The 26,412-nt window shown below is 46.3% G+C and overlaps 2 protein-coding genes across 3 annotated transcripts in view; one reads left to right on the forward strand and one right to left on the reverse strand.

Annotated features, from left to right (window-relative positions):
- Positions 1–2,744: 2,744 nt before the first annotated feature.
- Positions 2,745–4,664, reverse strand: LOC118586206. The gene is made up of 3 exons (XM_036191355.1): positions 4,528–4,664; positions 3,933–4,338; positions 2,745–3,630 (listed from the first exon to the last, which is right to left on the reverse strand). The coding sequence occupies exons 1-3, from the start codon at positions 4,662–4,664 to the stop codon at positions 3,106–3,108; spliced, it is 1,068 nt and encodes a 355-aa protein (XP_036047248.1). The 3' UTR covers positions 2,745–3,105.
- Positions 3,888–26,412, forward strand: part of Pi4kb (phosphatidylinositol 4-kinase beta) — a 33,055-nt gene continuing 10,530 nt past the window's right edge. The window contains exons 1-5 of one of the 2 annotated variants that reach the window (XM_036190410.1): positions 3,888–4,280; positions 13,502–14,435; positions 18,992–19,036; positions 22,973–23,200; positions 24,032–24,259. In XM_036190410.1, coding sequence (XP_036046303.1) covers positions 13,530–14,435; positions 18,992–19,036; positions 22,973–23,200; positions 24,032–24,259 — 1,407 coding nt within the window. In that variant the 5' untranslated portion in view covers positions 3,888–4,280; positions 13,502–13,529. The remainder of the gene's footprint in view (positions 4,281–13,501; positions 14,436–18,991; positions 19,037–22,972; positions 23,201–24,031; positions 24,260–26,412) is intronic. The other variant, XM_036190412.1, reaches the window with a different exon arrangement.

Below are 26,412 nucleotides of genomic sequence, written 5' to 3' on the forward strand. Positions count from 1 at the left end.
TGAAAAATATATTTTCCCAAATTCAAGACATCAGTGAAGTTTCACATCATTTCACAATTTCATAAATCTCCTTTATGTGCTAATAAATTCTCATATCTCCTTCTGAATTCAATCTGATGCCATATCAACAAACACAACTTTTTCCTATGGTGAAAACTATGGATTCTTAGAATGCAAAGGTAAATCTTTCCCTCCTGTAAGACAGCAGTTTTCAAGCTGTGGGTCACAACCCCTTAAGCAAACCTCTGTCTCTAAAGATATTTACATCATGTTTCATAATAGTAGCAAAATTATAGTAGTGAAGTAGCAACAAAAATAACGTTCTGGTTGGGGGTCCGTACAACATGAGGAACTGTACTGAAGGGTCGCAGCCTTGGGAAGGTTGAGAACCACTGCCCTAGGAGCTCAGAAGACCAAGGATTGGTTAAAAATTAGGTCTGTGATCCTAGCTACTTGGGAGGCTGAAACAGGGCTGCAGGTTCAATGCCTGCCTGGGCAACTTATTGAGAACCTGGCTCAAAAAGGAACAGAGCTGGGTATGCAGCCCAGTGGTAGAGCACTCATTAGCACCCAAGAGGCTCTAGATTAAACCCCCAACACGGCAGAAATAAATAAACGTGTCAAAATACAGGTAGAAACAAGGCTGGGGTGTGTGTGTGTAGCAGAGAGTAAACAAAACAACCAACAACTCACTCTCCAGATAAAAGCAGAGACAACGCTGTAAATGCACACCTACTGCAGAGGGCAGAGGGCAACTTGCAGGAGTCAGTTCTCTCCTTCTACCATCTAGGTCAGGGACTCACACTTGGGCAATCAGCATTGGTAGCAAGCACTTTACCCAATGAGCCCTCCCACCAGCTCCAAAAAGCTGCTATCTTGGAAATAAAATCCTTAGTTTGAAGAGATACTCTAGTCTTGAAGTCTTGTTTTTCTGTCAATGGGAAAATCCCAAGAGGTTGAGGAAGAAGGATCACTATATATGTAGCTGGGGTTATCTAAGCATCTCAAAAACAAATGGTAAAGGGAGGCACAAGCTGGTTGTGGTGGCAGATGGCTCTAATTTCAGTATTAAGGCAAAGGAAGGAAATTGTGGCGTTTTAGACTTGGCTTAGCTACATGAGACCCTGTCTCAAAAAGCAAACCAGTATCAAGGAAGGGGTGGCTGGGAGAATATGAGCAAAGTAAAATTATATATATGAATATATACATATGTTTGTGTCTGCTCATAAAAATGTCATAAATGTGCCAGGCAGTGGTGGTGCACACCTTTAGTCCCAGCACTTGGGAGGCAGAGGCAGGTTGATCTCTATGAGGTTGAGACTATCCTGGTCTACACAGTAAGTTCCAGGCCATGTAGTGCTACATAGTGAGACCTGTCTTTAAAAAAACAAAATAGCCTGCCAAAAGTACTGGCTCAGGCTGAGTTGATGCAAGTTTAGAGTCAATCTGGGCTACAGAGTTAAAGACTAACCCGGGCTATAGTGAGCCCCATTTCAGAAAACAAACACAAATGAACAAAAACCCTAATGTAAAAGAGGCTCTCAGCGGGGTGGTGGTGGTGGTGTACACATTTAATCCCAGCATTCGGGAGGCAGAGGCATGTGGATCTCTCTGAGTTCGAGGCCAGCCTGGCCTAGAGTGAGATCCAGAACAGCCAGAGCTACACAGATAAACCCTGTCTCAAAAAGCAAAACAAAAAACCAAAAAGGACTTTTGACACCTCATTTTTTATTGTTTGTTTTAATATATCCAGCCTGTCATACCTGTTTTTACAATATTTAAAAACTAATTTTAACCCAGTGTGGTGGCATGTACTTTTAATCCAGGCACTCAGGAGGCACAGGCAGGCAGATCTCTGAGTCTGAGACCAACCTGGTCTACATAGTAAGTTCTGGGACAGCCAGGGCTATGTAAAGAGACCCTGTCTCCAAAACTCAAATAAAGACTAGTTTTGTGGCCCCATGGAATCCTAGGTCTTTAAGGAATGTGTAACATTTAAACTCTAGGCTACCTCAGGCTTACCACTTCTCAATACAGCTGATGATTGGAAGCTAGCTGAGAACTGTGGGTGCTGACAGGTGGGATGGTGATGGCCCACACAGTGACAGGTTGAACTGTCTTTGGCACCCTGCTGCTCTTCTTTCTTATCTTCCATTACTGTGCTCCTCCTTTAGCCTAGTTTATCTGTTTGTCCTGTCCTTGTGATCTGAAAAAACTCCCATTTCTATTGTTCAGTAATTTTTTTGCTCTTAGAACGCTCTTTCTTTGTGTCCTACTGGAGACTATCTAATATCTCTCCTAAGTTCTGCCTTGCAGTATTCACAGGAAACCTTTCATTCATTCGCCATATACCATGCAGCCAGGCCTTCTGTGTCTATAGCAAGTAAGAACTCCATTTGTTCTACTTCCTGCATTTGTACTACCTGAGGCAGGTTTTAAGCAGGCATTTCAAGCTCTAATTTTATCTGCATGAATGTTTTGCCTCCATGTATGTAGATATGTATCTGGCCCACAGGAGTCAGAAGAGGACACTGGACCTCTTGGAAGTGGAGTTATGGATGTTGTGAGCCACCCTGTGGGTACTAAGAATTGAACCCAGGTCCACTGCAGGAGGAACCAGTGCTCTAACCCACTGAGCTATCCTTTCAGCCCCTCAAGCTGCAGTTCTTTATCTGCCACCCATTAAATACTGATGCAGGGACATTCATCACTTGTATTAATGTTCCAATAACAGACATGAGTATTATAGTACTTCCTTAATATTCCCAACCCCCCCCCCACCTTGGAAAATGGTATTATTACATCAGATATTATTGTTCCTATATTTTTATGGTAATATTGTCATTATTATACAGAGGTTCAGTATAGTATGGGGGCATGTAGATATATTCCTAGTTACTTTACAGGCCAGTGACTTGAGCCAAGGAATATAACAGCATCCTGGGAAAAATAGACTGTCTCTAAAGGGGAAAGAAAGGTATGTGTGTGGAGGAGGGGAGAATAGAGGGGAAATGGAAAGAAGGATGGCAAACCGTCAGTACAGTGAAGATGGTATCCAAGATCTGAGTTCAACCAGCTTCCAGTAGAATATTAAGATCCTTACCCCTACAGGAGCCTTAGGTCCTGAGAACGGTCCCAGGAACAGCGTTGGGGCAGTTGTTCTGAGGAAGGGGAGGGCTTTCGATAATAGTGACCAACAAACAACACAGAGCCAACGCAGAGGCCTGTCTGCAAGGCCTGCTTGGGTCTGTGTAGCCTCACCTCGTTTGTTTGGTTTGGAAAAGCATGTCCTCTAAGCCTTCCTAACCTGGCTGGGCCAGCCTGTTTGAGGTCGAGGCGCCTGGACACTGGAGGCCAAAGGCTGCCCAAGCTGGGGATGACCTCGGAAGCAGAACCTTGGCCCAGAGTGGTGCTGCTAACGGTGAAAGATTGAGGCGGTTGGACTGCGCCATTCCAGAAGCTACAGGGGCATAGTCTTGGCATTGTCCTTAAAGATGAGTAGGAAAAGGGAAGTGAGGGTGATTGTCCTCCTCTCTGACCCCTCTTTTTCGCGTTTGTTTTCTGGCCTTCCAGCATGGGTCCCACCGGCTGGTTTACGAAGGGAATCCCGTCGCGTAGGAGAAAAAGCCCCTGATGGCAATTACAGTACCTCAGTGGCGCACACAAACCAATCATTTACATATAATTTGCATGCTGGTATACTTGTGGAAGTACATAAACGATCACGACCTCCTCAGCTCGCCGCTTATCCCGCCCACGGTACTTCCCTCTCGGCTTCCTTAGTAAAGCCGGCCTCCTAGGCCCGCCCTCAAGCCCTGGGCCCGCCTTCCACGGATAAGCCCCGCCCTGCTCCCCCGCCCCTTCCCCAGCTTCCAAATCGCTCTTCCCCGCCCCCTTTTTATTTCTGAACAGGCGTGACTCGGGCAGCTCACCCAACTCAGATTACTATGGCATCGGTAGCGTCCTGACAGTCCGGGAAGCAGGAAGGCAAATCCCGGCACGAAGCGCTCGGGCGCAGGAGACTCTGACATCAAAGCCTGCAGAGGAATTGTTGTTTTGGGTCCTGCTTGTGAGGTCCGGTCCAACTTGAGGCAGCGTGAAGGCCCCTTCAGGCGGCGCCGCGGGCAGCCCCGCAGCCGGGGCCTGGTGCAGCCGCCGCGGCCGCTGTCAGGGAAGCGCAGGCGGCCAATGGACCCCGGGAGCGGCCGCTGCTGCTGAGGCGGCGGTGTCGGCAGTCCGACCCCGACCGCCTGCACCCCCTCCGCAAGGGTCTCCCGGAGGTAAGCGGCGCCTCCCCCATGAGTCGCCTTTGCCCCGGGCGGGGGTCCTTCTGCCACCCTGTCCCGCACAGCCTACCGCGACCTGGGTTCGACTACAAAACTGCCCTCCTGGTTCGGGAGCTGCACCCCGAGGCCCTTCGCCCTTTCCTCTCGGGCCCGGGGTCGTCGTCTCTGCCTTTTGGCTGCCTCTGCTGTTTAGCCCCTCCCTCTGCCCCGTGGATTCCACCTCCCCCCACACACTTCTTACCCCTGGTGCCTCTGTGCCTTAACTATTTCTGTAGCCGTGAACCTTTTCCAGTGTCCACCCCTGTCTGCCCTTCCTCGCCGTTTGTGGTGCTGCTCCCGAACCTTTTCCACGGACTCCGCCTTTATCCCTTTTCCCATTCTTGCCCCACTCGGTAGTCTGCGACCTCAGCAGAGTTCCCATTTCCCTCAGCTAAAGATCGTGTCCCTTTCTTCTGCTTCCGATTCCATTACCTCACCGTAACCCACTCCCCCAGCTCCTGGCTTCCAAGAATTGCCTATTCCCTTCTTAAAGAATCTCGGACCGTTGTCATCATGCCCAAGACCCCATCTTCTTTGATCTCGGTGCTCAGCCCTTCTCTGGGGTGCCTGATAATACCTGGAGTCTTGGGCTTCGCTTTCCCCCTTCTCAGTCTCCAGTCCTCCGGAGGATGGTTCCTGTAGGAGAAAGATCTGCTGGGAACACCCCTTCGGATTAGGGATTTCCAATTTTTGACACACACACACACACACACACACACACACACACACACACACACCCCTCTCTCTCCAGGACTTTGCCAATCTTTGTCTCCCTCGGTTCAGTTTCCCCTGTGGTCTTTAAGTGTTCTCTGTCACACTCTTTATCTCCACGCATCACTTATTTCAGATCAGCTAAACCTTGAACTAAGAAGAAAACGTGTTGTGAGGAGAGGAGCCTCAGCTGTCTCGGGCTCTTCTGGACAGATGTGTTTCTGATGGATGGAGCAACTTTTAAAGAAGTCCCTATCAATCACATTACATTTCGTTGACTGTTTAGGAGCAACCACTAGAAGAGATGGGCAGGCTTGCATGGACACTGAATGAGGCTGTGAGAAATTTTGCTTCAGGTTATTTATTTTAGGTCTTGGTTAGGTCACAGGATAGTATCTCCTACTTCTGCCTAGACCAAATTATTACTTTACTGACCGAAGCATAGGGGGGATAGTGTTGGTTAGTTTCATAAGCACTTGGACCTAAGGGGTGAAGTTATGTGTGTCTGGGGTGGGGGGTGACTGGGAAAAGGAACATGGGATGATATAAAGAGCTGGCATATTCAGAATCAGGACCCTTGGTTCTGCATGTAACTTCCTTACTTGAATTTGAACTTGTCTTTTGAGAAAAATGACCCATTCTGTAAGCACCAGTGCAATAATAGGCTAGAAGCAGGATGTCTGTTGTGAGAAGAATTATACTTTTTCTTTTAATTTATTAAACACTGCAGGTTCTGAGGCAAAAGGTATTTATTGTTAGTGATTTTGTCATCCTGAGACTTTCCTTTTATTTTGATATTTTGATCTCTCTGGTCTCTGTGTGTATGAAGTCAGTTTGAAACATAAGCTCCTGGCCTGCTGCTTTTCAGCTCTGCCTTCCCCTCTTCCACCACGTTAAATCGTTGACCACCTGTGCCTCTCTTTCTGTACCTGATCCATAACTCCAGATTCTGTAGTTAGAAAATGTGTTTGAGGACGAGCCCTTGGGAAAGGAGGCTTAGCAGCTGACTAGCTCCTGCTCTGTCTTCTTCATCTCTTCTGGCCTGAGATAATAAGGAAAGCACAGGCACTCCATTCCTCTCCCAACTCTAGGCCTGCTCAGGTCTGAAATAGTTGAATAAGCCAGGTGGTGGTGCACCTTTGATCCCAGCACCAGGGAAGCAGAATTCAGATCTCTGAGTTTGGAGCCAGCCTAGTCTACAAAGGGAGTTTTAGGACAGCCAGAGCTGTTACACAGAGAAATCCTGTCTCAAACTACACGCCCCCCCCCCAAAAAAAAAGAAAGAAAAGAAAATAGTTAAACCATCTTGGCCCACTTCTTACCCTGAAGTTACTCAGAGTACAATCTAGTAATCCATCTATGGGAGACCTTACCTCCTTAGATGTGCCCTTAACAAAAAACCATACCTCTAGTTGTCCTTGCTTCTCATCTGGGTCCACACTGCATAAGAACCTGTTTGTTGAACACTAATGTAGCAAACTGAGCTGCTTTGGTTCAGGGAAGAGGTTTGGGAGGATCATTTCTGTACTTGGCACGGGACAAAAGAGGGCCTAGTCTAAGTACACTGAGGGCTTAAACAAGGAGGACTGGTTCAGAGAACAGTGAGCAGTACAGGTTGCTTTCTCTACCATCTGCCAGTCTCATCAGGGGCTCATGAGCAGGCTTTGGCTGTCTGGCTGGAATCTGCTTATACTGCTACACAGAGTTCTCAGCTTGATCAATATTGACCTAACTACTGTGAGACCACTGCCCTTCCCCCACGGCTGTAGTTGAGAATGCCCTCTTCCCTGATGCCACCATCCTTTGAGACCTTGGGCAAGCATACTTGCTTCCTGCTGGGGCTTGAGCTTGCTAGACTGCTCAGTCCAGAGTCTCTACAGGGAAAAATGTAGAAATCATTCTTCCTTTACCATCAGGGTCAAAGGTGAAAGATGAGTTCTTAAAGATTTGTAATAGACCTTAAGACATGCAAAGGAACTTCTTTTTTAAGAAAAAAAATTTTATGTGTATGGATGTTTTGCCTGCCTGTATGTCCATGGGCCATACATGTGCCAGTTGCCTGCAAAAGCCAGAAGAGGATGTTTGTTCCCTTGGAACTGGGATTAAAGATGGTTGTGAGCTGCTGGGAATTGAACCCAGCTCCTCTGGAAGAGCAGATAGTGCTCAGAACTGTTGAGCCCTCTCTCCAGCCCCAGCAAGGCACTTGACAGCAGAACAAGCAGCCTAGGATGATACAGAGTCCCTTTTGAAGAGCAGCCTATTTTTAAAAGTTGCTGCTAACAGTGTACATGTACTTGGTAAAATTCAATAGCATTGTAGGGATTTACAATAAAAACTAACAGTCCCTTTCCCTACATCTGTACTCACACTCCCTCAAATTGGAGCTAGCCTCTTTAATTATCTCAGTATAAACTTCTATCCAGAACTCATTACCATAGCTTCACTTAAATGCTTGTTCCCCGACCCTTGTTGCAAAAGAGAGTTTGATTGTAGAGGATTTATACTTGTTTAGGTAATTATTACATTATTTTTGTTTCCATCTGAGCCTTTTCCAATGCTGGGATTGAAACCCAGAGCCTTGCTCATGTTAGATAAATCCTGTATCACTGCACTGGACCCTTGGTTCACTACACCCTTGGCCCTCTTTTCCATGAACTTTAACTGCACCTCATACAGTAAGATACTGGTTTCTTTATCTTTTTTTTTCCACTTCTTGTGACCCATCTCAAAGGATCCTTAAAAGGAAGGAAAACTGAGCTGGCTTGCCTGCTTGGAAGAGCCCTAGATCAGATGATTTCTAAAAAGTAATTCTGTGTGCCAGGCAGTGGTGGCACATGCCTTTAATCCCAGTACTCAGGAGGCAGAGGCCTCTGTGAGTTTGAAGCCAGCCTCAAAGTGGTCTACAGAGTGAGTTCCAAGACAGCCAGAGCTGTTACACAAAGAAACTCTGTCTCAAAAACAAACAAAAGACATTCTGTGAAAATGCAGGAGCATGTTAAAGCATCAGGATTAGTGTGAAGCAGTTCATATTTATCATGCATGGTAAAAGATTTGAAGTGGTAATAATGGTGATTGGGTAAGGGCATTGATTTGGGACTTGGTACCATCTTTCCTGAAAGGCCAGTCTAGTAAATCTTTTCTTTCTTTTTTTTTTTTCTTTTTGTTTTTTGAGACAGGTTTTTCTGTGTAGCTTTGCGGCTTTCCTGGAACTCACTCTGTAGACCAGGCTGGCCTCAAACTCGCAGAGATCCACCTGCCTCTGCCTCCCGAGTGCTGGGATTAAAGGCGTGCGCCATCACCGCCCGGCTTAGTAAGTCTTTTCGTGAAGACTTTTTTTCATTAAATTCTGTGCAAGCAACTTAATGAAAAAAAATTTTTTTTCATGAAAAGACCTTTTTCATTAAATTCAGAATTTCTGAGGTGCTCAGTTGAAGAGCCTGGTTAAGAGGTAATATTCCCTCCAGAGTCTTTTGTAGACATAACTGCTCAGGCCCATAAAACACATATGTGGCCCCCTCCTCTGCCTCTTCAGAATCTGCTCTGTGCTACCATAGCCTGGACTGACCCTGACATTCAGCCTTTCTCTACTATATTAGTTATTTTTCTTGTGCTAGCACAAAATACCTGACAAAAGCGACTTAAAGGGGAATCGTTTTGTCTCACAGTTTGGAGTTCCAGTCTGTCAGCGTGGAGTGTGGTGTGGTGTAAGGAGTGAGGCAGCTGGTCACTTTGCATCTGCAGTAAGGACAGAGAGACCATGATTTGATTCAGTCTGGGTCCCCAGCCCAGGGAATGGTGCCTCCAACCTAGTCTAGAAAATCGCTCACAGACATGCATACAGGTTTGTTTCCATGGTGACTTTGAATCCTGTAAAGTTGATTTAGGATTGCCCAGTTCATGGGGCACAGTTGTCAACATTTTCAGCTCTGCTCTTTCCCCAGCCCTCCTTCTTTCCTAGTAGCTGAGCTGCTAGGCTCAGACAAGGAGGCCCCCCCCCATCTTAAGGAGAGTTGACTCCCGGTATGCTGTGGATCTTCAGCTGTGTGGATGCTGCAGCTTGTAGGAGGAAGAGTGGTTAAATGCAAGGCTTGTTTCTCCTCCTTTCCTTGTTGCTGCATTTTAATCCCTTTACTTTCTTCAGAATAGTTAGTGCTCCAAGGTTTATTTTCATTGCATTTAAAGATGAAGAAATGAATACTGAAGAGCATATTTGAATTAGATTTTGGAGAATTCCTTATTTCTGTTACTCATGTAGATGTGTCTCGGCCCATATGTTTATTTGTGTGTGCATACATACATGTGGAGGCCAGGAGACAACTTCAGGTTGTTCGCCAGATGCTGACCAACAACTTTTTCTAAAAGACAGGAGTTCCTTAGCTTGCATTGGCTGAGTACAATAGACTGGCCAGGTGATAAGTCCTAGGGATCTGCCTGTCTCTGTTTCCCCAGCACTGGGGATCACAAGTGTACACTACCATGCTAGGCTTTTTTGACATGGGTTCTGTCTGGAGATCAAACTCGGGTCCTGGAGCTTGCAGAGTAAGCATTTTCCCATCTAAACCGCCTTTTCAGTCCCTATTTCTGTTATCTTAATTGCCAATGTGATCTAAGCCTATTTCCTGTAGTACTCCTTCTCTTCCTTGTGGCCCTGAGTCCCTAAGAGTCAGGTGGAGATGCTTGTAGAAGGAAGAAGGTAGGCTCATCTCACCTACTTTTTGTTTGTTTTGGTTTTGGTTTTGGTTTTGTCTTGACAATAATCTCTTGTAGCCCAGGCTGGCCTCAACTCACTAAGTAGCTGAAGATGAGCATGAACTGTTGATCCTCCTGCCTCTACTACCCAAGTGCTAAGATTACAAGCATATACCACCATTATCTGCTTTTTTAAAATCTCTGTTTTGTGTGCGTGTGCCAGTAGACACATGCCATGCCATGCATGTGAAGGTTAGAGGAAACCTTTCATGGCATGACTGATTCTCTTCTTCTGCCTTAGGCTCAAGGGATGGGACTCGGCCACCAAGCTTGCATGGCAAGTGCTTCTATCCACTGAGCCAGTCTCACGTGCCCTATGCCAGGCTTCTTCTGCACCTGTTGATAGCATCCGGTTTCTTGGGCAGGTGGGGGAATCTGTTCACTGTGGGATTCCTTGTTGAATACTGTGATGTGGGATTCCTCGCTGAGCCCTGGGAGACTGTCTTCTTTTGCCTATGGGATAAAAGGGTGATGGTACCTTTACCTGCCTTTCTGATGCCAGTCATAAACACAATTCCAATTAATTGGGACAGGAATATTAATTTCCTGTCAAGTCTAAGACACTCTTGTGTGTGAGGATGAATGAACTTCATTTCCCTTGGAAGGATGGTTGGTTTTGTTTTGTTTGTTTTGTTTTTTGACACAGGGTTTCTCTGTGTAACAGCCCTAGATGTACTGGAACTCGCTTTGTAGACCAGGCTGGGCTCAAACTCACAGAGTTCTGTCTGCCTTTGGAGTGCTGGGATTAAAGTGTGCACCTCCGCAGGCCGGTGATTGTTTTTGTTTTAATGATACTGGGGATCAAGTACAGGGCTTTGTACATGTTAGACAAGGACTCTGCTTCTAAGCTGTTACTTACTCTCAGCACCCCTTTAAATTTTTTGCTTTGTTTCTTTTTAGGTTATTCCATGTAAACTGAGCCTTGAACTTGCTAAGGATGACCTTGTATTCTTGATCCTCCTGCCTCTGCTCTCAGGGATTACAGTTCTGCACCCCATACCAGATCCCCTCTAAGGTTTTGAAAAGCAGACTTTCAGGAGCTTTGTGATTTAGAAGTCTTTAGGGGCTGTAGATATAGCTCAACAGTTATAAGCACTGGCTGCTCTTCCAGTGGTCTTGAGTTCAATTCCCAGCAACCACCTGGTGGCTCACAACCATCTGTAATGAGATCTGGTGCCCTCTTCTGGCTTGTAAGCATACACGCAGACAGAACACTATATACATAATAAATAAATAAATCTTAAAAAAGGAAAAAAAAAAAAAAAGGTCTCTGAAATGGAAAAGAGAAGGATGAGTCAGGCATACAGATACTGAGAAAAAGAGATAGTTGACCAGAGTTGATTGAGGCTAGAAGACCTAGCAGGTAAAGGTCTCAATCATGAGAGTGCCCTACAGAGGCGTGGCAGGGAGTGATTAAAGCTGCTTTATTATTACCCCTGTGCAATCCACACAGGCAGCCATGCTGGTTCTTCTGCTCAGAGGCACTGCCTAACTCTGAGAGAGAGTATAGTGAAAGGCTGCCACCTTCACATTGATACCAAGTCCAGACCTCTTCAGGAGTACAGAGATACTTTCCTTGCTTGACAGAGTTGGGAGAAAGTTGAAGTAAAGTTTCCCTTTTTGTTGGTATCTGAGAGTTTTAGAGTTTCCCATCAGTCTTGGCACTATTTCCGGGAGGCCGAGAACTGGACTGTGTGATATTGGGCAAATGAAAGTCACTTGCCACTTAACACTTCAGAGGTAAAAGAAGGAAGGTGGCAGAAAGTAGGGCTTCTGCAGCTGGAGATGCAGCTTAGTTGGTAGAGTGCATGCCTAACATGTATGAAGCCCTGGGTTCAATCAAACCAGGCATACAGGTCCATGCCTCTAATCCTGGCACTTGGGAAATGAGGCACAAGTATTACAAGTTTAAAATCATCCTCAGCTACATAGTGAGTTCAAGGCCAGCCTGAAATTCATGAGACCCCTGTCTAGGGAAAAAACAAATAAAAGTTCTTCAGAGTGACCAGAAAAACATATACTGAGTACCCCTTTTCTACTCACCTAAGGTATAGAAAGAACCCCAGCCTCACTGGAACAAAGAATAATGTTCTAAACACTTAGAAATTACTTACTTTCTTTTTTTGTTTGTTTGTTTTGAAGACAGGGTTTCTCTTGTATGGCTCTGGCTGTCCTCGAACTCACAGAGATCTGCCTGCCTCTACCTCCCAAATGCTGGGATCAAAGGCATGCGACACCACATGCCCAGCTAGAAATTACTTACTTTCTAGTTCTACAGAAGCCTCTCCCTTCTTCTGAAGTGGTACATTAGATGTTCTTTTTATTTGGAAAGAGGTCTCTAAGTCTACTAATGGCTATATCCAGATTCTAAAGCCAGAATCATCTGACAAAGTATTCTAGGCGTATTCTTCTGATGTGGTCACTCTGAGATCCTTTTCTTCTGCTTTTTACTTACTCTCTTGATCTGGTTTGGTGACACTCTGAAGGCTGCTTCAGGATCAGTGGCTTTCACCAGCAGTGTTCTCTGTCTACTTCTACAAGTCCATCCAGAGAGAGATCCAAGTTTCAATTCCTGTGTACCCCTGTTTTTTTAGAAGTTAGAGACCCATGAGTCCTGATTTCTTTTTGTCTTCTTACAGCCCTTCCAGTTCCTAGAGTTTGTATATGATAGTGGGGAAGGGGTCATAAGGGGGAAGGAAAAGTGGTCATAAATTTTTAAAGAATCACAAATACCTAATGCAGCTCACGTCCCTTATAATAGCACATATGCACACACTGTTTATTAATTCCACTAGCATTATTGAGTACTACCTCGTACCAGAAACTGTGTTAAATCATTTCATCCACATAAGTTTATGTCTTTCTTCTTTACAGCAGCAATGTGAAGTAATTTTTTTTCTCAATTTGCAGTTGAAGAAACTGAAACAGAAGATACATGGTGTGTTTAAGTTTTTACAGCTTATAAACATAGAACAAGGGTATAGTGTCAGGAAGCCAGACATGCAGAAAGGTGGTGCGGCTTCTGCAAGACCGATGGCGGCTGTTTGAGAGATGGTCCCCACTAAGTGAAGCCTAGTGTAGTGTTTGCTGGCTCTCAGTCCCTGGGTACTCTGCATCTGTAACCAAGTCAGGAGCGGTAACTAGTACCTAGAATTCCAGCACTTGGAAGGCTGAGGCAGGAGGATCATTACAAGTTTAAGGCCAGCCTGGGTATAAGATTGTCTCAGAAGACAATAACAGCTTTGATACTAAATAAAGAGAGAGGCAGAGAGCTTGTGTGTGAAAGATGTTATGAATCAGGAGATAACAGTTTAAATAGGAAAAGTATCAGCACAGGCATTTGAAGGTGACACAGGAAGAGCAAGAAAAAGTATTTAGAGTTAAAAAAAAAGAGAATAAGACCAAGTTGCTCTCCCGTGTACTGAAAAACTTGTAAGACTGTATATCACCTGTTTGCACATTCAAGCTAAGAACCAAGTACAGACCCAAGTAGTTTGAGTGAGTACAGAAGGAGTGGGGATGTGCAGTGGTCAGAAGCAGAGGCAGGAGGGAGGTTGCTGAGGAGATGACTTCTCTGATGTCGAAGGAGTGCAGAAAGACAGGAGCAGGTGCTTGGGCAGGCTTCATGGTGAAGGGAAGACCTGAACATGACATCACTAACCACTGTGTGTGTGTATGTGTGTCCCTTTCTGTTCCTGTCTCCCTCCCTCCTCTAGCTTGGAAGCGCCAAGTCTGGCTGTAGCCATGGGAGACATGGTAGTGGAGCCTGCCACCTTGAAGCCAACTTCTGAGCCTACTCCTAGCCCATCAGGGAATAACGGGGGCTCCTTGCTAAGTGTCATCACAGAGGGGGTCGGGGAACTGTCAGTGATTGACCCTGAGGTGGCCCAGAAGGCCTGCCAGGAGGTGCTGGAGAAAGTCAAGCTTTTGCATGGAGGTGTAGCCATCTCTAGTAAAGGCACCCCGCTGGAGCTGGTGAATGGGGATGGTCTGGACAGTGAGGTCCGTTGCCTAGATGACCCACCTGCCCAGATCAGGGAGGAAGAAGATGAGACGGAGGCCACTGTGGCCTCTGGCACAGCCAAGGGAGCAAGACGACGACAAAACAACTCAGCCAAGCAGTCGTGGCTCCTGAGACTGTTTGAGTCAAAGCTGTTTGACATCTCCATGGCCATCTCATACTTGTATAACTCCAAGGAGCCTGGCGTGCAGGCCTACATTGGCAACCGCCTCTTCTGCTTTCGCAATGAGGATGTGGACTTCTATTTGCCCCAGTTGCTTAACATGTATATTCACATGGATGAGGACGTGGGCGATGCCATTAAACCCTACATAGTCCACCGATGTCGCCAGAGCATCAACTTTTCCCTCCAATGTGCCCTGTTGCTTGGGGCCTATTCTTCAGACATGCACATTTCTACCCAACGACACTCCCGAGGGACCAAGTTACGGAAGCTCATCCTCTCAGATGAGCTGAAGCCAGCTCACCGAAAGAGGGAGCTGCCGTCTTTGAGCCCAGCCCCTGACACAGGGCTGTCTCCCTCCAAAAGGACTCACCAGCGCTCTAAGTCAGATGCTACAGCCAGCATAAGTCTCAGCAGCAACCTGAAACGAACAGCCAGCAACCCTAAAGTGGAGAATGAGGACGAGGTAAATTGGGGGAGGGACAGCAGGGCAAGGTGTCCGAGGGATGCATGAAGACAGGACACCTTACATGGGGTCACTCTGTTCTCTGCCCTCCCTTCTGTTCCATTTCACTGTTAGAAGGGTGGAATGTTAGGATGGAAAGAGACCTTAGAATTCATGTATTCCAATGGCCTCATTTCACAGAGGAAAAACTCAGAGAGTAGAGAGATAAAGTGACTTGCCTCAGGTCATCTAGCTAATGGCAGGGCTGATACTCTTGACTTTGTCCAGAGTTGGCTTTCACTAAACTGTGCTGTCATTCCATTAACCACATTCTAAGAACTGTGGTACAGGCCTGATGCACCCTGCTTAAGACCTGGCCTGGCTGAGGTCCCAGCAGCCCACAAGAAATGAAAAGGGGCTGTGCTCTGTCTGTGCTGGGAGAGGAAGGATGCTAACTAGTACACTAGCTTCTTCTCCTGGCCATTCCTCATAATTCCCTTCCCTAACTCCCCAAAGATCCTACTTATTGCTAACATAGGGTAAAGTTTATTCTCTACCAGTGGGACCTCAGCAGAATGTCCTGCCTTCGTTGGAGATAAACAAAAAGGGAAGAGAGAAATAGCCTTGGCAAAGTAAGTCTAATGTCTGGTTGAGGAGCTGAGGCTGAGAAAAGAAAACTCGGCAGTAGCAGGCTACCTAATGTTGATGCAGAGCAGGAAGTGAGTGGTCAAGAGCTTAGGGCACCATGTACTATACATCTGGACAGCTGTGGGGAAAGGTGCCTAGTGGATAACCAAGTTCAGTGGCCTGGTGTCCCAGCCAGACTAATGGTGCTCCAGTCTTCATCTCTGATTTCACTGTTGGCAGGCTCCCATCCTGGCTGCCAGCTGAGCCTAGAAAAGAAGGGATTTTAAAAATGAAAGAAAGAAAAGGAAAAAGGAAAAACAATGAATTTGCACTGTTGGAATGCATATGCCCATGGTCCTGGCATCTGGCTCTGTGGGGTGTAAACCACCCACATTTTTGATACAGTAAAGTTTCTTTCAAGTGGAGGGAAGTCAGAGTAGAGAAAGGAAAAGCAGTAGGCAAGGGAAATTTAGAGCCTGCTCTCCCTGGAAATGTATTCTATCGTGATATTTCAATGATACTAAAGCTAACTGTGCCAGCGTTTATTGACCATTGATATGCTAGGCAGCAGGCCAGATAATGTATGTGGACTCCTCACAACTCTACCTGGTGTTATTTCACCAGTGAGGAACCGGGCTTAGAGAAGTTAAATGACTTGACTGAGGTCGCTCAACAAGTGACTGTTAGACCAGGAGCCCAGTCCACAGTTCTTGCTCAGAGTCACTCAGCTGAGCTGCCTCGGTCATGCCTCGCATCTGCTCCTCCAGATCCCAGCTGTAAGAGGTCATGGGGGAAGAAGAGCCCAGGATGTGACAGTCTGCACTTGCACATCTGTGTACAGACAAAGCCCGAGCTATTATGGGAAGTAGAGTGGACTGTTTTCATTTCTGTCTGAGCTTTGCAGTAGAGTCCAGGGTCTAGGAAGGGAGGTTGTTGCAGAGCAAGAAGAACCCTCCAGATTGTGGTGGACCTGAGGGCCTGGAGGGCTTGAGCTTCTCTGAAAGAACTGCCTCATCTAAAATCGGATCTGGTCGGAGTGCGTGTGCGCATCTGGGAGGGAATTCATTGGTGCCTCTTGTCTGGCTTGACTTTTCCCTGTATCTATTTTTTAGTCTGCATCTTAGGACCAGAAAAGCAGAGGCCTTAGGGTTTCTCTTACCCTGTGCTGGTCTGGGGTCCCTCTTCTATGCATCTAACTTCTGCTGCAGGATTATGGATGGCTCTGAGAGGCAGGTATTCTATGAGTGTTTAAATCTCTAGGGTGGGTTTTTCAGTTGCCGTTCTTCCCCGCCTGGCTCCTAATTGATCACTAGATCCGGGGAAGGAAGAAAGGAAGATAGCACTTCCCCAGATCCTCCTGGGTTAGCTGATGCCGGCAGAGAGACACTTGAATCCACTGAGGCTCCTTGGGAAACTTTTCCTTGGGAAAGAGAAACAGAGAACACAAACATAAATACCACTAAGTTTCTACTCATGGAGCCAAACTCAGGGGTCTTTTCCAGTCCTTTTGACATTTTGAGGTCAAAACTTTTTGTGCTTGAGGTACCATGGGAATTGGTCTTCCTTTTCTTCCCCCCTTGTCATGAAACACTGACTCACTAAACAACTAGTTGCTTGTAAAGTGTGCAGAGTTCTGTCCCAAAGGCAGCAGAGGATGGAGGATAAAATGCTGTTCTTGGACTAGAACTGATATAAAGAGCTAATACCAACGCTCCAATATGAGGAGCTTGTCAGTGTGTCTTTCTTAAAAAGTTGTTTCCAGAGGCAGTAAGTACATACATATCTTGTTAAGATGAACTACAGATTTTTCTAGAGCCCAAGCAAGATCTTGTAAAGAAGGAGAGTTTCTGGGTGGGGTCTTACCCTCTCTGCTCCCAGTCTCCTTTTCCTTTGGGTTCTGCTTAATCCCATGCTCCTCCCACTATGGAGAAGTTCCCAAGAAGTGAGGTGGGGCCTCAGGGAAGAGGCCCAGGGCTACTTCCTGCCTGGAGTCTCCTACAAAGCTCTTCTTCACTGGCCAGATCTCAGAAGTTTCCATTTTCTTATTAGGATTCCTTCATGCTCCTCACAGAGGGTTCTAGCATTGATTTCTCACATCACACACACACACACACACACACACACACACACACACACACACACAAGCCCAACCTTCAAAGCAGTTCTTCAGCCTCAATTTTCCTTCCTGTTTGTAGCCAAATGATAAATATTTTGGCATAGAGTTGGGGGACACAAGGATCAGAGAGTGATTTAGGTACCACCCCCTAGTTCTACCCTCTCTACATAATGACACTCCAAATAGATAGCTTTGTCTTTTCAGGACTGTAACCTTTGTACAGAGAAATCTGCTGGATGTCACACTGGAAGTCTTTCCAGCCTGATAAGGGTGTGATGTCAGCTCTTGGCTTCAGCTTTACTCCCTAAAGCTGACTCAGTACAAATGACTCAGGCCTAGGGAGTAGGAGGAGAGGAACAGATCATGATATCCTCCTGCCCGCCACGGACATTCATGAGTCCACCTGGGAGAGGGTCTCATCTGGGAGAGGATCAGCTAGAACCAATCTCCTGCTTGTTACTCTTTCCCAACTAGCTGAGGTGGAGAAATTGAACCAGTAAGTTATAACCCATTCTGCCAGCCTCACTGTCCAAATCCTTCCTCCCACTTCTACTCAAAATAGAAGAGTTGAGGCCTTAGCGGGGTGTTTCCAAGTGTGCCTACACCCTGTAAATGCTCTCCTGCCCAGTTTAATAAAGGAAAACCCAAACATAACACCTCTACTGAGACCTTCAGCCATAGAATTGTATTAAGCAGATGCTTGAAATGCGGACTGTAGATAAGTGCAGTGCCCACTACCTTCTTGCTCTGGAAACTCTAAAAGACTCTGCCTCTTAGTCCAGACCCTTCCCTCCTGCCTTTGTACACACATTCTGTGCCTACCGCCTGCCTTGGTAGACTAGTGGACAGAACCCAGGATGGCCCAGTGCATGAGTCCTGCTCCCACAACTAGAGATCAGCTGAACAAAGGAGAGGGATAGTGTTTATTTTTTTTTAATTTTTTGTTTGTTTCCTGAGAAAAACTCTCAGTATGAAGCCTGGGCTAGCCTTGAACTCTTGATCCTTCTGCCTTGGCCTGCCAAATACTGAGATTATAGGCGTGTGTCACTGCACTCAGCTGGGGTGATATTTATTGGGATCAGACTTTGGGCTGTGATCAAGACTGCTACTGCCCTGCTAATTAGCGTTCTTGGGTGGATTTAGCTAGGACCTAATTGTCCAACATCAGTCCAGAAATGTCATGTATTCAGTGTCATGTGCAGCAGCCCAACAGGAAGCCAGAGTTTTAATGGGTTTAATGAGGCTGATGAATATGTGAGCATCCAGCCCACAGGTTTCCGGTTCATGGGTCTGGGATGCCCTTTGTCACACACTTAGGGTGATCCTGGGGCTGACTAAGAGGAGATCTGTATACCTGAAAGGTTAGCTCTTCCTGAGATTGCCAGGAGACTAGAGGAATATAGACAGACTCTCTAGTCCAGGAGTTGTGCAGTTGGTAGCTGTCCCCATGGAGAAGGGTTGGTTGAAAGCATGTGAGTGGGTGATAGGAAAGAAGTGAACCCTAGCCAGGCACTCACTGCACTAGGGATCCAGCTCTAGGGTTTTGATCTAAAAGAAAGGTTTGTTCAGGCAAGAATAGAAGATAAAATAGAAAACAAGGTGCCTTTGCCTTCAGCTCTTGATCTCAAGGTCTGAGCTAGCCTTCCAACATCCCCCAAATGTCTAGACTCTGGGCAAGTGGCATTTCCAGGCTGATCATCTTTCACTAAAGCAGAAAGATATAGCTGCACAAGAGAAGCAGTTATGATCCAAGTTGGAGCTAAATTCTTTGCCTTTGTCTCTTTCCCTCCCCCCAACCCCGCCCTTCTCCCCGTGCCCTCTGGCCCTTTCCCAGGAGCTCTCCTCCAGCACCGGGAGTATTGATAATTCATTCAGTTCCGTAAGTGGGGCCAGGCTGGGGCTGGGTGGCAGGCTCCTCACGGCCGCATTTCCTCTCCGTCCTATGTCTTCTATGACCAGTGAAGGCCCCTTTAATTCCAGGAGATTAGCATCTCCCTGCCAGGCTTCCCAGAGCTGGAGGCCAATGCCCTGAGCCTAGGCCCAGACAGGTTCAGCTGATCCTCTGCTCAAAGACAGCAGCTGGAATGTTCTTCTGCTCCTAGGTCTCTGGAGCAGACAGCTGGGACAGGTAGAATTTATTCCTGGATTAGAGCCAAGGACTGTTTAGCAGAAACCTCCAGGATCCCATTTCTTCCACCCAGAACCCTTTCCCCATGACTTCTGCCATCAGAATTTATTTTTGCAGTTTTCTAAATGTTAGGCTCTGTGCTGGCTGAGCCAACTCCAAAAACAAACAGGAACTGGCCTGAGGGAAAGTCTTGCCTTCCCACAACTGGTTTTCCTTTTTAACTTCATTTCTTCCAGGTCTGAGTTCTTCTCTTTCCCCAGCCCACTATCCAGGATGTCCCTTAATCCCTGTTCTCCTTTCTTACTCCCTCTGGACTAAATCATGACCCTCTGGTCCTACAGGGTCTTGGACCTTGTTGCTGGCAAAGACGTGAGAGGAAATGCTGGACCCTCTGGGAGTTTGGATAATTTAATTTTTTTTTTTTACATTTTATTGTCTACCCACTGTTTTCTATTTTCTGTGCTGATCCCCTTTTAAGCGTGATTCCTTCTCCTCCCATGTGGCAGAGCCCCTCTTTTGGAGGCCCGGGGTCATGTCCAGTGTGGCTAGGTACCATAGGGGTCTATAACTGAAAGGCTGATTTGAGGATGGAAAAGAATTCTGCCTTTTCTAATATGAGATGACTAAATTGGATGGGGTGGAGGGTCCTTTGGACAGTGACCCTTTGCCACCTGAGTGGATGGGTTCAGGGATCAAGATACAGGCATGAGTCTTCAGATCTCAATCGCCCTCCACAAACACACCCTCTCTTTCTGGGGTGGAACCCAGGGCCTCATTCTTTTTTTGCTGTTAGGCCCCCAGAATATTTCTAGGGATCCTTGAAGTCCAGTTCCACTTTCTTTTCTCCTTCAACCCTGTCCCTAACGCTTCCCTCCCTTGCCGCTGTGCAGGGCTCTAAGCCAGCACACTCCTCCCATCATGGAGTAGACAATGTGCGGTTGGTTCCTTTGCCCCCCACCCTATCCCACACGGCTAGGGGAACATGCTATTGCCCAGTTCTCAGGAACAGCTTCTGGGTGGGGAAAACGTAACAAGGCCCTGCCTAGATGAAGTGCTACAGCCTGCAGTAGCTGCTGGGGGAGAGAGTCAGTTTTCTCCAGGAATAAGCCCATGATAGGTTTCCCGATCCTAAACGGTCAGCCATAAAAACTTTCACATGTGCACAACACTAATTGGACTTAGTATTAGATGTATAAAATAATAACAAGAGGTCGGAAAAATGGCTCAATGGCTAAGAGCACTGGTTGCTCTTCCAGGAGGCTTGCTTTTGATTCCCAGCACTTCACATGATGGCTCACAACCAGTCTCAGAGGATTGATGCCCTCTCTGGCCTCCATAGGCACTGCACACATATGGTATATAGACAGACATGTAGACAGAATACTCATATACATAAAATGAAATAATTTTTTTAAAAGCTTATCCAGGTGTGGTGGTATGTGCCTTTAATCTCAGCACTTGGGAGGCAAAGGCAGGTGGATCTCTGGAACTGGAGCTACACAGTGAGATCCTGTCTCAAAAACAATAATTTCCATGCTCAGTAGTTTCATCTTTTTTATAATACTGTAACACTATTACAGAAAAGATAGAAAGAAACTGGGTCTTTCTGCTCCCAGTGTGTCCAAACTCTGAATAAATCTACTTTCAAAAAAATAATTGTTATTATAGAAGAGATGTTGATTCAGAAGGGAGAAGGAGGGACATGGGAAGGTAGGAATGATATAAACACAGTATTTGCATGTATGGAGGTCTCAACACATTTCCATTAACAAAAGTCTTAAAGTTTGTTCTTAATTTCAAAAAAAAGAAAACAAAAGATGTTCTTTTTTTTCCTTTTTTCTTTCGTGTAGTATGAGCAGTAAAGGTAGAAATTCTCTATCAGAACAATGAGCAGGCTTGATATAGTGGTACACATCTTTAATCCCACCACTGAGAAGGTGAGTTAAAAGGCCAGCCTGGTCTATATAGTGAGCTCCAGACAAGACAGGGCTACATAGCAAGACCCTGTCTCAAAAAAAAAAAAAAAAAAAAAAAAGCCAGGTGCTCATGGCACACACCTTTTTAATCCCAGCACTCGGGAGGCCAGCCTGGTCTACAGAGTGAGAGCCAGGACAGGCTACAAAACTACACAGAGAAACCCTGTCTCGAAAAACAAACAAACAAAAATAGCAAAGAAATAGAAAGAGAGAAAAGCCAGGCAGTGGTGCACACCTTTACTCCCAGCACTCAGGAGGCAGAGGCAGATGGATCTCTAAGAGTTTGAGGCCAGCCTGGTCTACAGAGTTCCAGGATAGCCAGATCTGTTACACAGAGAAACCCTGTCTCGAAAAACAAAACAAAACAAAACAAAACAAAAAAAAGGGGGGCGGGCAGCGGGGGAAGAGAAGCCTGGTAAATGAAATACTATTTCAATAAGAGCAGAAAGGAAGAATAAGAAGAGAGATTGTTCTATACAGCTAAGGAGACATGAAATACAGAATTGTGTAGTCAATATCTGTTGTTTTTTCAGGGTCTTGGTATTTAAGTCTTGGCTGACCTAGTAATCACTAACTCAGGCTGGCTTGGAATTTGTGGCAATCCTCCTGCCTCAGCCTCTCAAGAACTAGAACGTGAGTCCCACCATGCCCAGCATATGGGGGTTTTGTTTGTTTGAATCAAGTTCTTTTCTATAGCTCACACTGGCCTCCAACTTGTGATCTTCCTTGCCTTGACTTTCAAGGTGCTAGGATTAGAGGCGTGCACCTCTCTGGCCAGCTTTGTGGCTGTCTTGGAAAAGGGTTCCTGAGGTGGACAGGCTTAGACTAGGAGAGCTCTTCATCATGTCTCTCTGAGTCCATCTCTCTCCCCACCCTACTTTGCCCTTCTAGGAACTGCTGAAATACCTGGCATGAGGAACCAAGCCTGCCACAGGGAACTAAAATGGGGAGCCTAGCCTCTGAAAGGCAGGGGAAGAGGACCCAGGGAGGAATTGCTAGAGACAGGCCTTCAGAAGGGCCACCAAGGGCTAAAAGGAGCTGTTGCTGTCTCCATCCACCTGTGTGCACCGCCCCCCTTGCCTTTTCTTTCCCCTGGTTATACCCTCATTAATAATTTGCTCATTCTCTTCTCATCCCCTGCTTGTGTACTTAGCCCTGATGAGAATATGGGGTAATTGGGGTATGTGCCATGGAGAACAACAGAAGTTTTAGGATGAAAAACATTTTCCTTCTTTGAAAGGGGAAATACTGATTCAGGCCACTTTTCCTAGTCTTGTGGGGTCTGGCAGAGCCCTTTGGTACAGCCAGCCTGAGGGCCAACAGGAGAAGGGATAACCCTGTTCTTGAGATGAGTATGAGCTCTTCTGTCTGAGGTCCTGGGTGTCCTTTCTAGACCTTGTCCCCTTGCCTGTACCAAAGGCCTAGGGCAGTCTTTGAGGAACTCAAGTCCAAGAAAAAAAAATGGTCTATCCCAGTGTGCTGAGTTCAGGCCATCTTGGGTCCCTAGGAAGTAGCTCAAAGAAGGGAATGTGTTGGTTCTTCCCAGTTCAAGCTGAGAGAAGGAGGGTGGACATTCCTACTGTGACCAAAGGTAGCCCCTTTCCTGGGGTTCTTTAAATACTGGGGCCCTGGCCAGAAGCAAATAAGAGGGATAGGCTACTTTTTTCAATGTTATCTTTACCATCTTTTGTTTCATCCCAACCCTCTGTAGCCTGTCCGACTGGCCCCTGAACGAGAATTTATCAAGTCCTTGATGGCAATCGGCAAACGGCTAGCCACGCTCCCCACTAAAGAGCAGAAAACACAAAGGCTGATCTCAGAGCTCTCCCTGCTTAATCATAAACTCCCTGCCCGAGTCTGGCTGCCCACTGCTGGCTTTGACCACCACGTGGTCCGTGTGCCCCACACACAAGCTGTTGTCCTCAATTCCAAGGACAAGGTAAGTGGGCTCTGGCTCAGACCCTTCCCCTCATCTGACTGCATTCCCTTGATTCTCAGTCTTTGTTCCCTACCAGCATGCTGGAGACTTTTTAGTTTATGGTACATGTGTTAACTGTGACTCTTATCTCATTGCTCCTGTGATGCTCAGAACCCAAGAACCCTCCTGCCTGACTTCTTGGGTTTTGCTTTTATGGGCCAAAGTAGCCTAATAATTTCAGTTTACCTCATGCCATCCTTGAGGAGAATGGCTTCCCACCCACTCCTTGTCCTCCTTTGAGAAGCTCTTCCAGCCTCTCTGACTTTCAGGCTATCCAGGTACAACCACTATGTGGGTACAGGGACGTTTTTATAAGACTTTTTTTGATCAAAGTGGGCAGAAAGGAAAGAAATATGTATGCCCAGTTCATACTAGAAAAAATAAGCTGTGTTTGTCTGCTTATAGGAATGATGGTGCTCATGGTTCAGATTCTCCTCTCAGAGGAAGTATTAAATTAGGATTCTCCTTGGGACACATATCGCTTTATCCAGTTTTTTGTGTCTACTTCCCTGGGCCCTGACTTTAGCATAAGCCCACAAAGCTTCAACTGCCATTGACAGTTGGAACAGTTTTCAAATTGTACATGTGTATTTAAGCCCTGATGATAAGCTTGGAAGCCTTTGAAGTACCCTTTCCCCAAATGTTTATGCAGGTGGTATCACAAGTTCCTACCTGTGCATGTTGCTCACAGTCACAAGGGACTGCTGTTGAGGGCTGGAACAAAAAGAACTGTCAGTGGAATTTAGACGGGGTGGTAGTGGCAAATGCTGTCTCCCCCACCCACCCACCCAGGCTCCCTACCTGATCTACGTGGAAGTCCTTGAATGTGAAAACTTCGACACAACTAGTGTTCCTGCCCGGATCCCTGAGAACCGAATTCGGAGCACACGGTCCGTAGAGAACCTGCCTGAATGTGGAATCACTCATGAGCAGCGGGCTGGCAGCTTCAGCACAGTGCCCAACTATGACAATGATGATGAAGCCTGGTCGGTGGATGATATAGGCGAGTTACAGGTGGAGGTGAGGTAGCGCCAAGGAGTCAATACTGGGGGCCAGCACACCCAGATGAATGTTGTAGGAGTGAGGGGGTGAGAAGGAGAAGCTCTAAACAACTGGTTGGAATAGGTTCAAGCTTGTTCTCCTGCAGGAGGACCTCAGATTGAATGTAAGGAGGAACATCTAGACTAGGCGAGGAGGGAAATGTAATAAAACATTTATGGAGCACCTGCTACATAAAGTTGATTTAGATCAGCAGAGACTGACAAGCCATACATGCATTCAGTCAAATATATAAAGGGAACTGGGCAGTGGTGGTACACTCAAGAGGCAGAGGCAGGCAGATCTCTTAAGTTCGAGGCCAGCCCAGTTTACCAAGTGAGTTCCAGGACAGCCGGGGCTGTTACACAGAGAAACCCTGTCTCTAAAAACCAAAAATAAATAATTATATATATAAAGAGGCTGGAGACATAGCTCACAGTAAGAGCACTGGCTGCTCTTGTAGAGAATTGGGTTCAGTTCCCAGTACCTTTGTAGTGGCTCACAACTGTCTGTAATTCCAGTTTTAGAGGACCAGCTGCACTATTCTGGCTTCTGTGGACACTGTGTGCATATGGGCAAACACTCATATACATACATATTTTAAAAGGAGAGAAATATTAATATCTGCTATAATCCCAGCACCTGAAAGGTTGAGGCAGAAGGTTCAGAGTTAAGGCAAGCCTTGGCTACATAGAGAATTTGAGCCCAGTCTGTATCTTTCTTGAAAAAATTAAAAAAAAAAAAATGTTTATGGAGGGCTTTCTGTGTTCCACACCTGAGTACTGTATGCCAGTGAACAAGACTTGGCTTATACCTGCAAGGAATTTATGACCTAACAGAGAATCAGACCAGACAGCTGGTCGTTGTAGTGTGGTGTGATCTACACTGTCATGGGGAGCATGAGACATTATGGAAGTCCCCAAAGTTGGTACTTACTCCAGACTTGGGGTGGGAGTCAAAAGATTTCCTGGAGGAAGTAATCTTTCAGCCGAGGCCTGAAGCATGGTTAGAATTAGCAGAACAAAGAACATTCAGACAGAGGAATGAATGTGTACAAAGACTGGAAGAGAAAATGGAGCATAGATTTCAGTTCCGTGATAGGAACTGAAAGAAACTTGTATGTACTGGATATGTAGTGTGAGGTGAGAAGCAGTGACGAATGAGGTGGGAGAGGTTGACATGACCTGACAAGCCATGCACTCATTCAGTCCTGTTAGCTGTGGAAGAAGTTCCAGCTTCATTCTAGGGTTATAGGAAGGCAGGCAGAGCAGGCTTTTCTGTAGCAGCGTCTGGAAGTTGAGGTTGGACACAGCAATCCAGGGAGAGAAAGGAAGCTGCAGGGTGCACTAGCTGGAGCTGAGCCTGCTGAGCCTGGCAGAGCATTCCAGTAGAAAGGGGTCAGGGGTCAGGCTGAAGAGATGAAGATGCATGTGGAGGCTCACCTGTAGTCCCAGCACTTACATGGAAGCGAGAGAGCAGGGATTTGAGGCCAGGCTGAGAAACGTGAGTCCTTGTCTCAAAAAAGAAAAAAAAAAAGCCAGGCAGTGATAGTGCACGCTTTTAATCCCAGCACTTGGGAGGCAGAGGCAGGCAGATCTGAGTTCAAGGCCAGCATGGTCTACATCAGAATTATAGCCCAGCCTGGTCTACAGAGCAAATTCCAGGACAGCGAGAGTTACACACACAGAAACCCTGCCTCGAAAAAACAAAATAAAAATTGAAGAACTAGTCAAAGAAATCTAGTCTGGAAGAATCTAAGGGGGAATAATACATCCCTAATCATATGGGGCTTTCAATATGAGGTCGAAAATTACTATTTCTGCAAAAGCTGTGGCAAGGGTGTACAAACTTAAGGGCGTTGGGGGTATTCTGGAAAATTTGCTAAAATCTAGCTTCTAGATTTCATTCCCAGTAGTTCCAATTTAGACTCATGGTGAGGCCTGAGAATCTGCATTTCCTACCCCTCTCCATGAATTACGATGGAGTAGTCCACACTTTGAGAACACCACTGTGAGATCTATAACTTAAGAAGGCCATAATGGTGTGGAACCATGGTGGCTTTGGGAGCAGTCTGGAATGGAGTGGTAGGCCAGTTACGCCACAGTTAGGGGCAAGTGATCAGCGGGCAAGAGGGA

This window comes from Onychomys torridus, chromosome 6 (assembly GCF_903995425.1).
Source record: "Onychomys torridus chromosome 6, mOncTor1.1, whole genome shotgun sequence".
NCBI classification, from domain to species: Eukaryota; Metazoa; Chordata; class Mammalia; order Rodentia; family Cricetidae; genus Onychomys; species Onychomys torridus.

Excerpts from the sequence above, each read along its gene's own strand:
- LOC118586206 (XM_036191355.1), bottom strand. The coding sequence starts at position 4,664 with ATGGGAAAAGGGATAAAGGCGGAGTCCGTGGAAAAGGTTCGGGAGCAG. Across the intron at positions 4,339-4,527 it reads AAGGCACAGAGGCACCAGGG|GGTGGCAGAAGGACCCCCGC; the intron begins GTAAGAAGTGTG and ends TGTGCGGGACAG. Across the intron at positions 3,631-3,932 it reads GCCATAGTAATCTGAGTTGG|GGGCTTTTTCTCCTACGCGA; the intron begins GTGAGCTGCCCG and ends AATTGCCATCAG.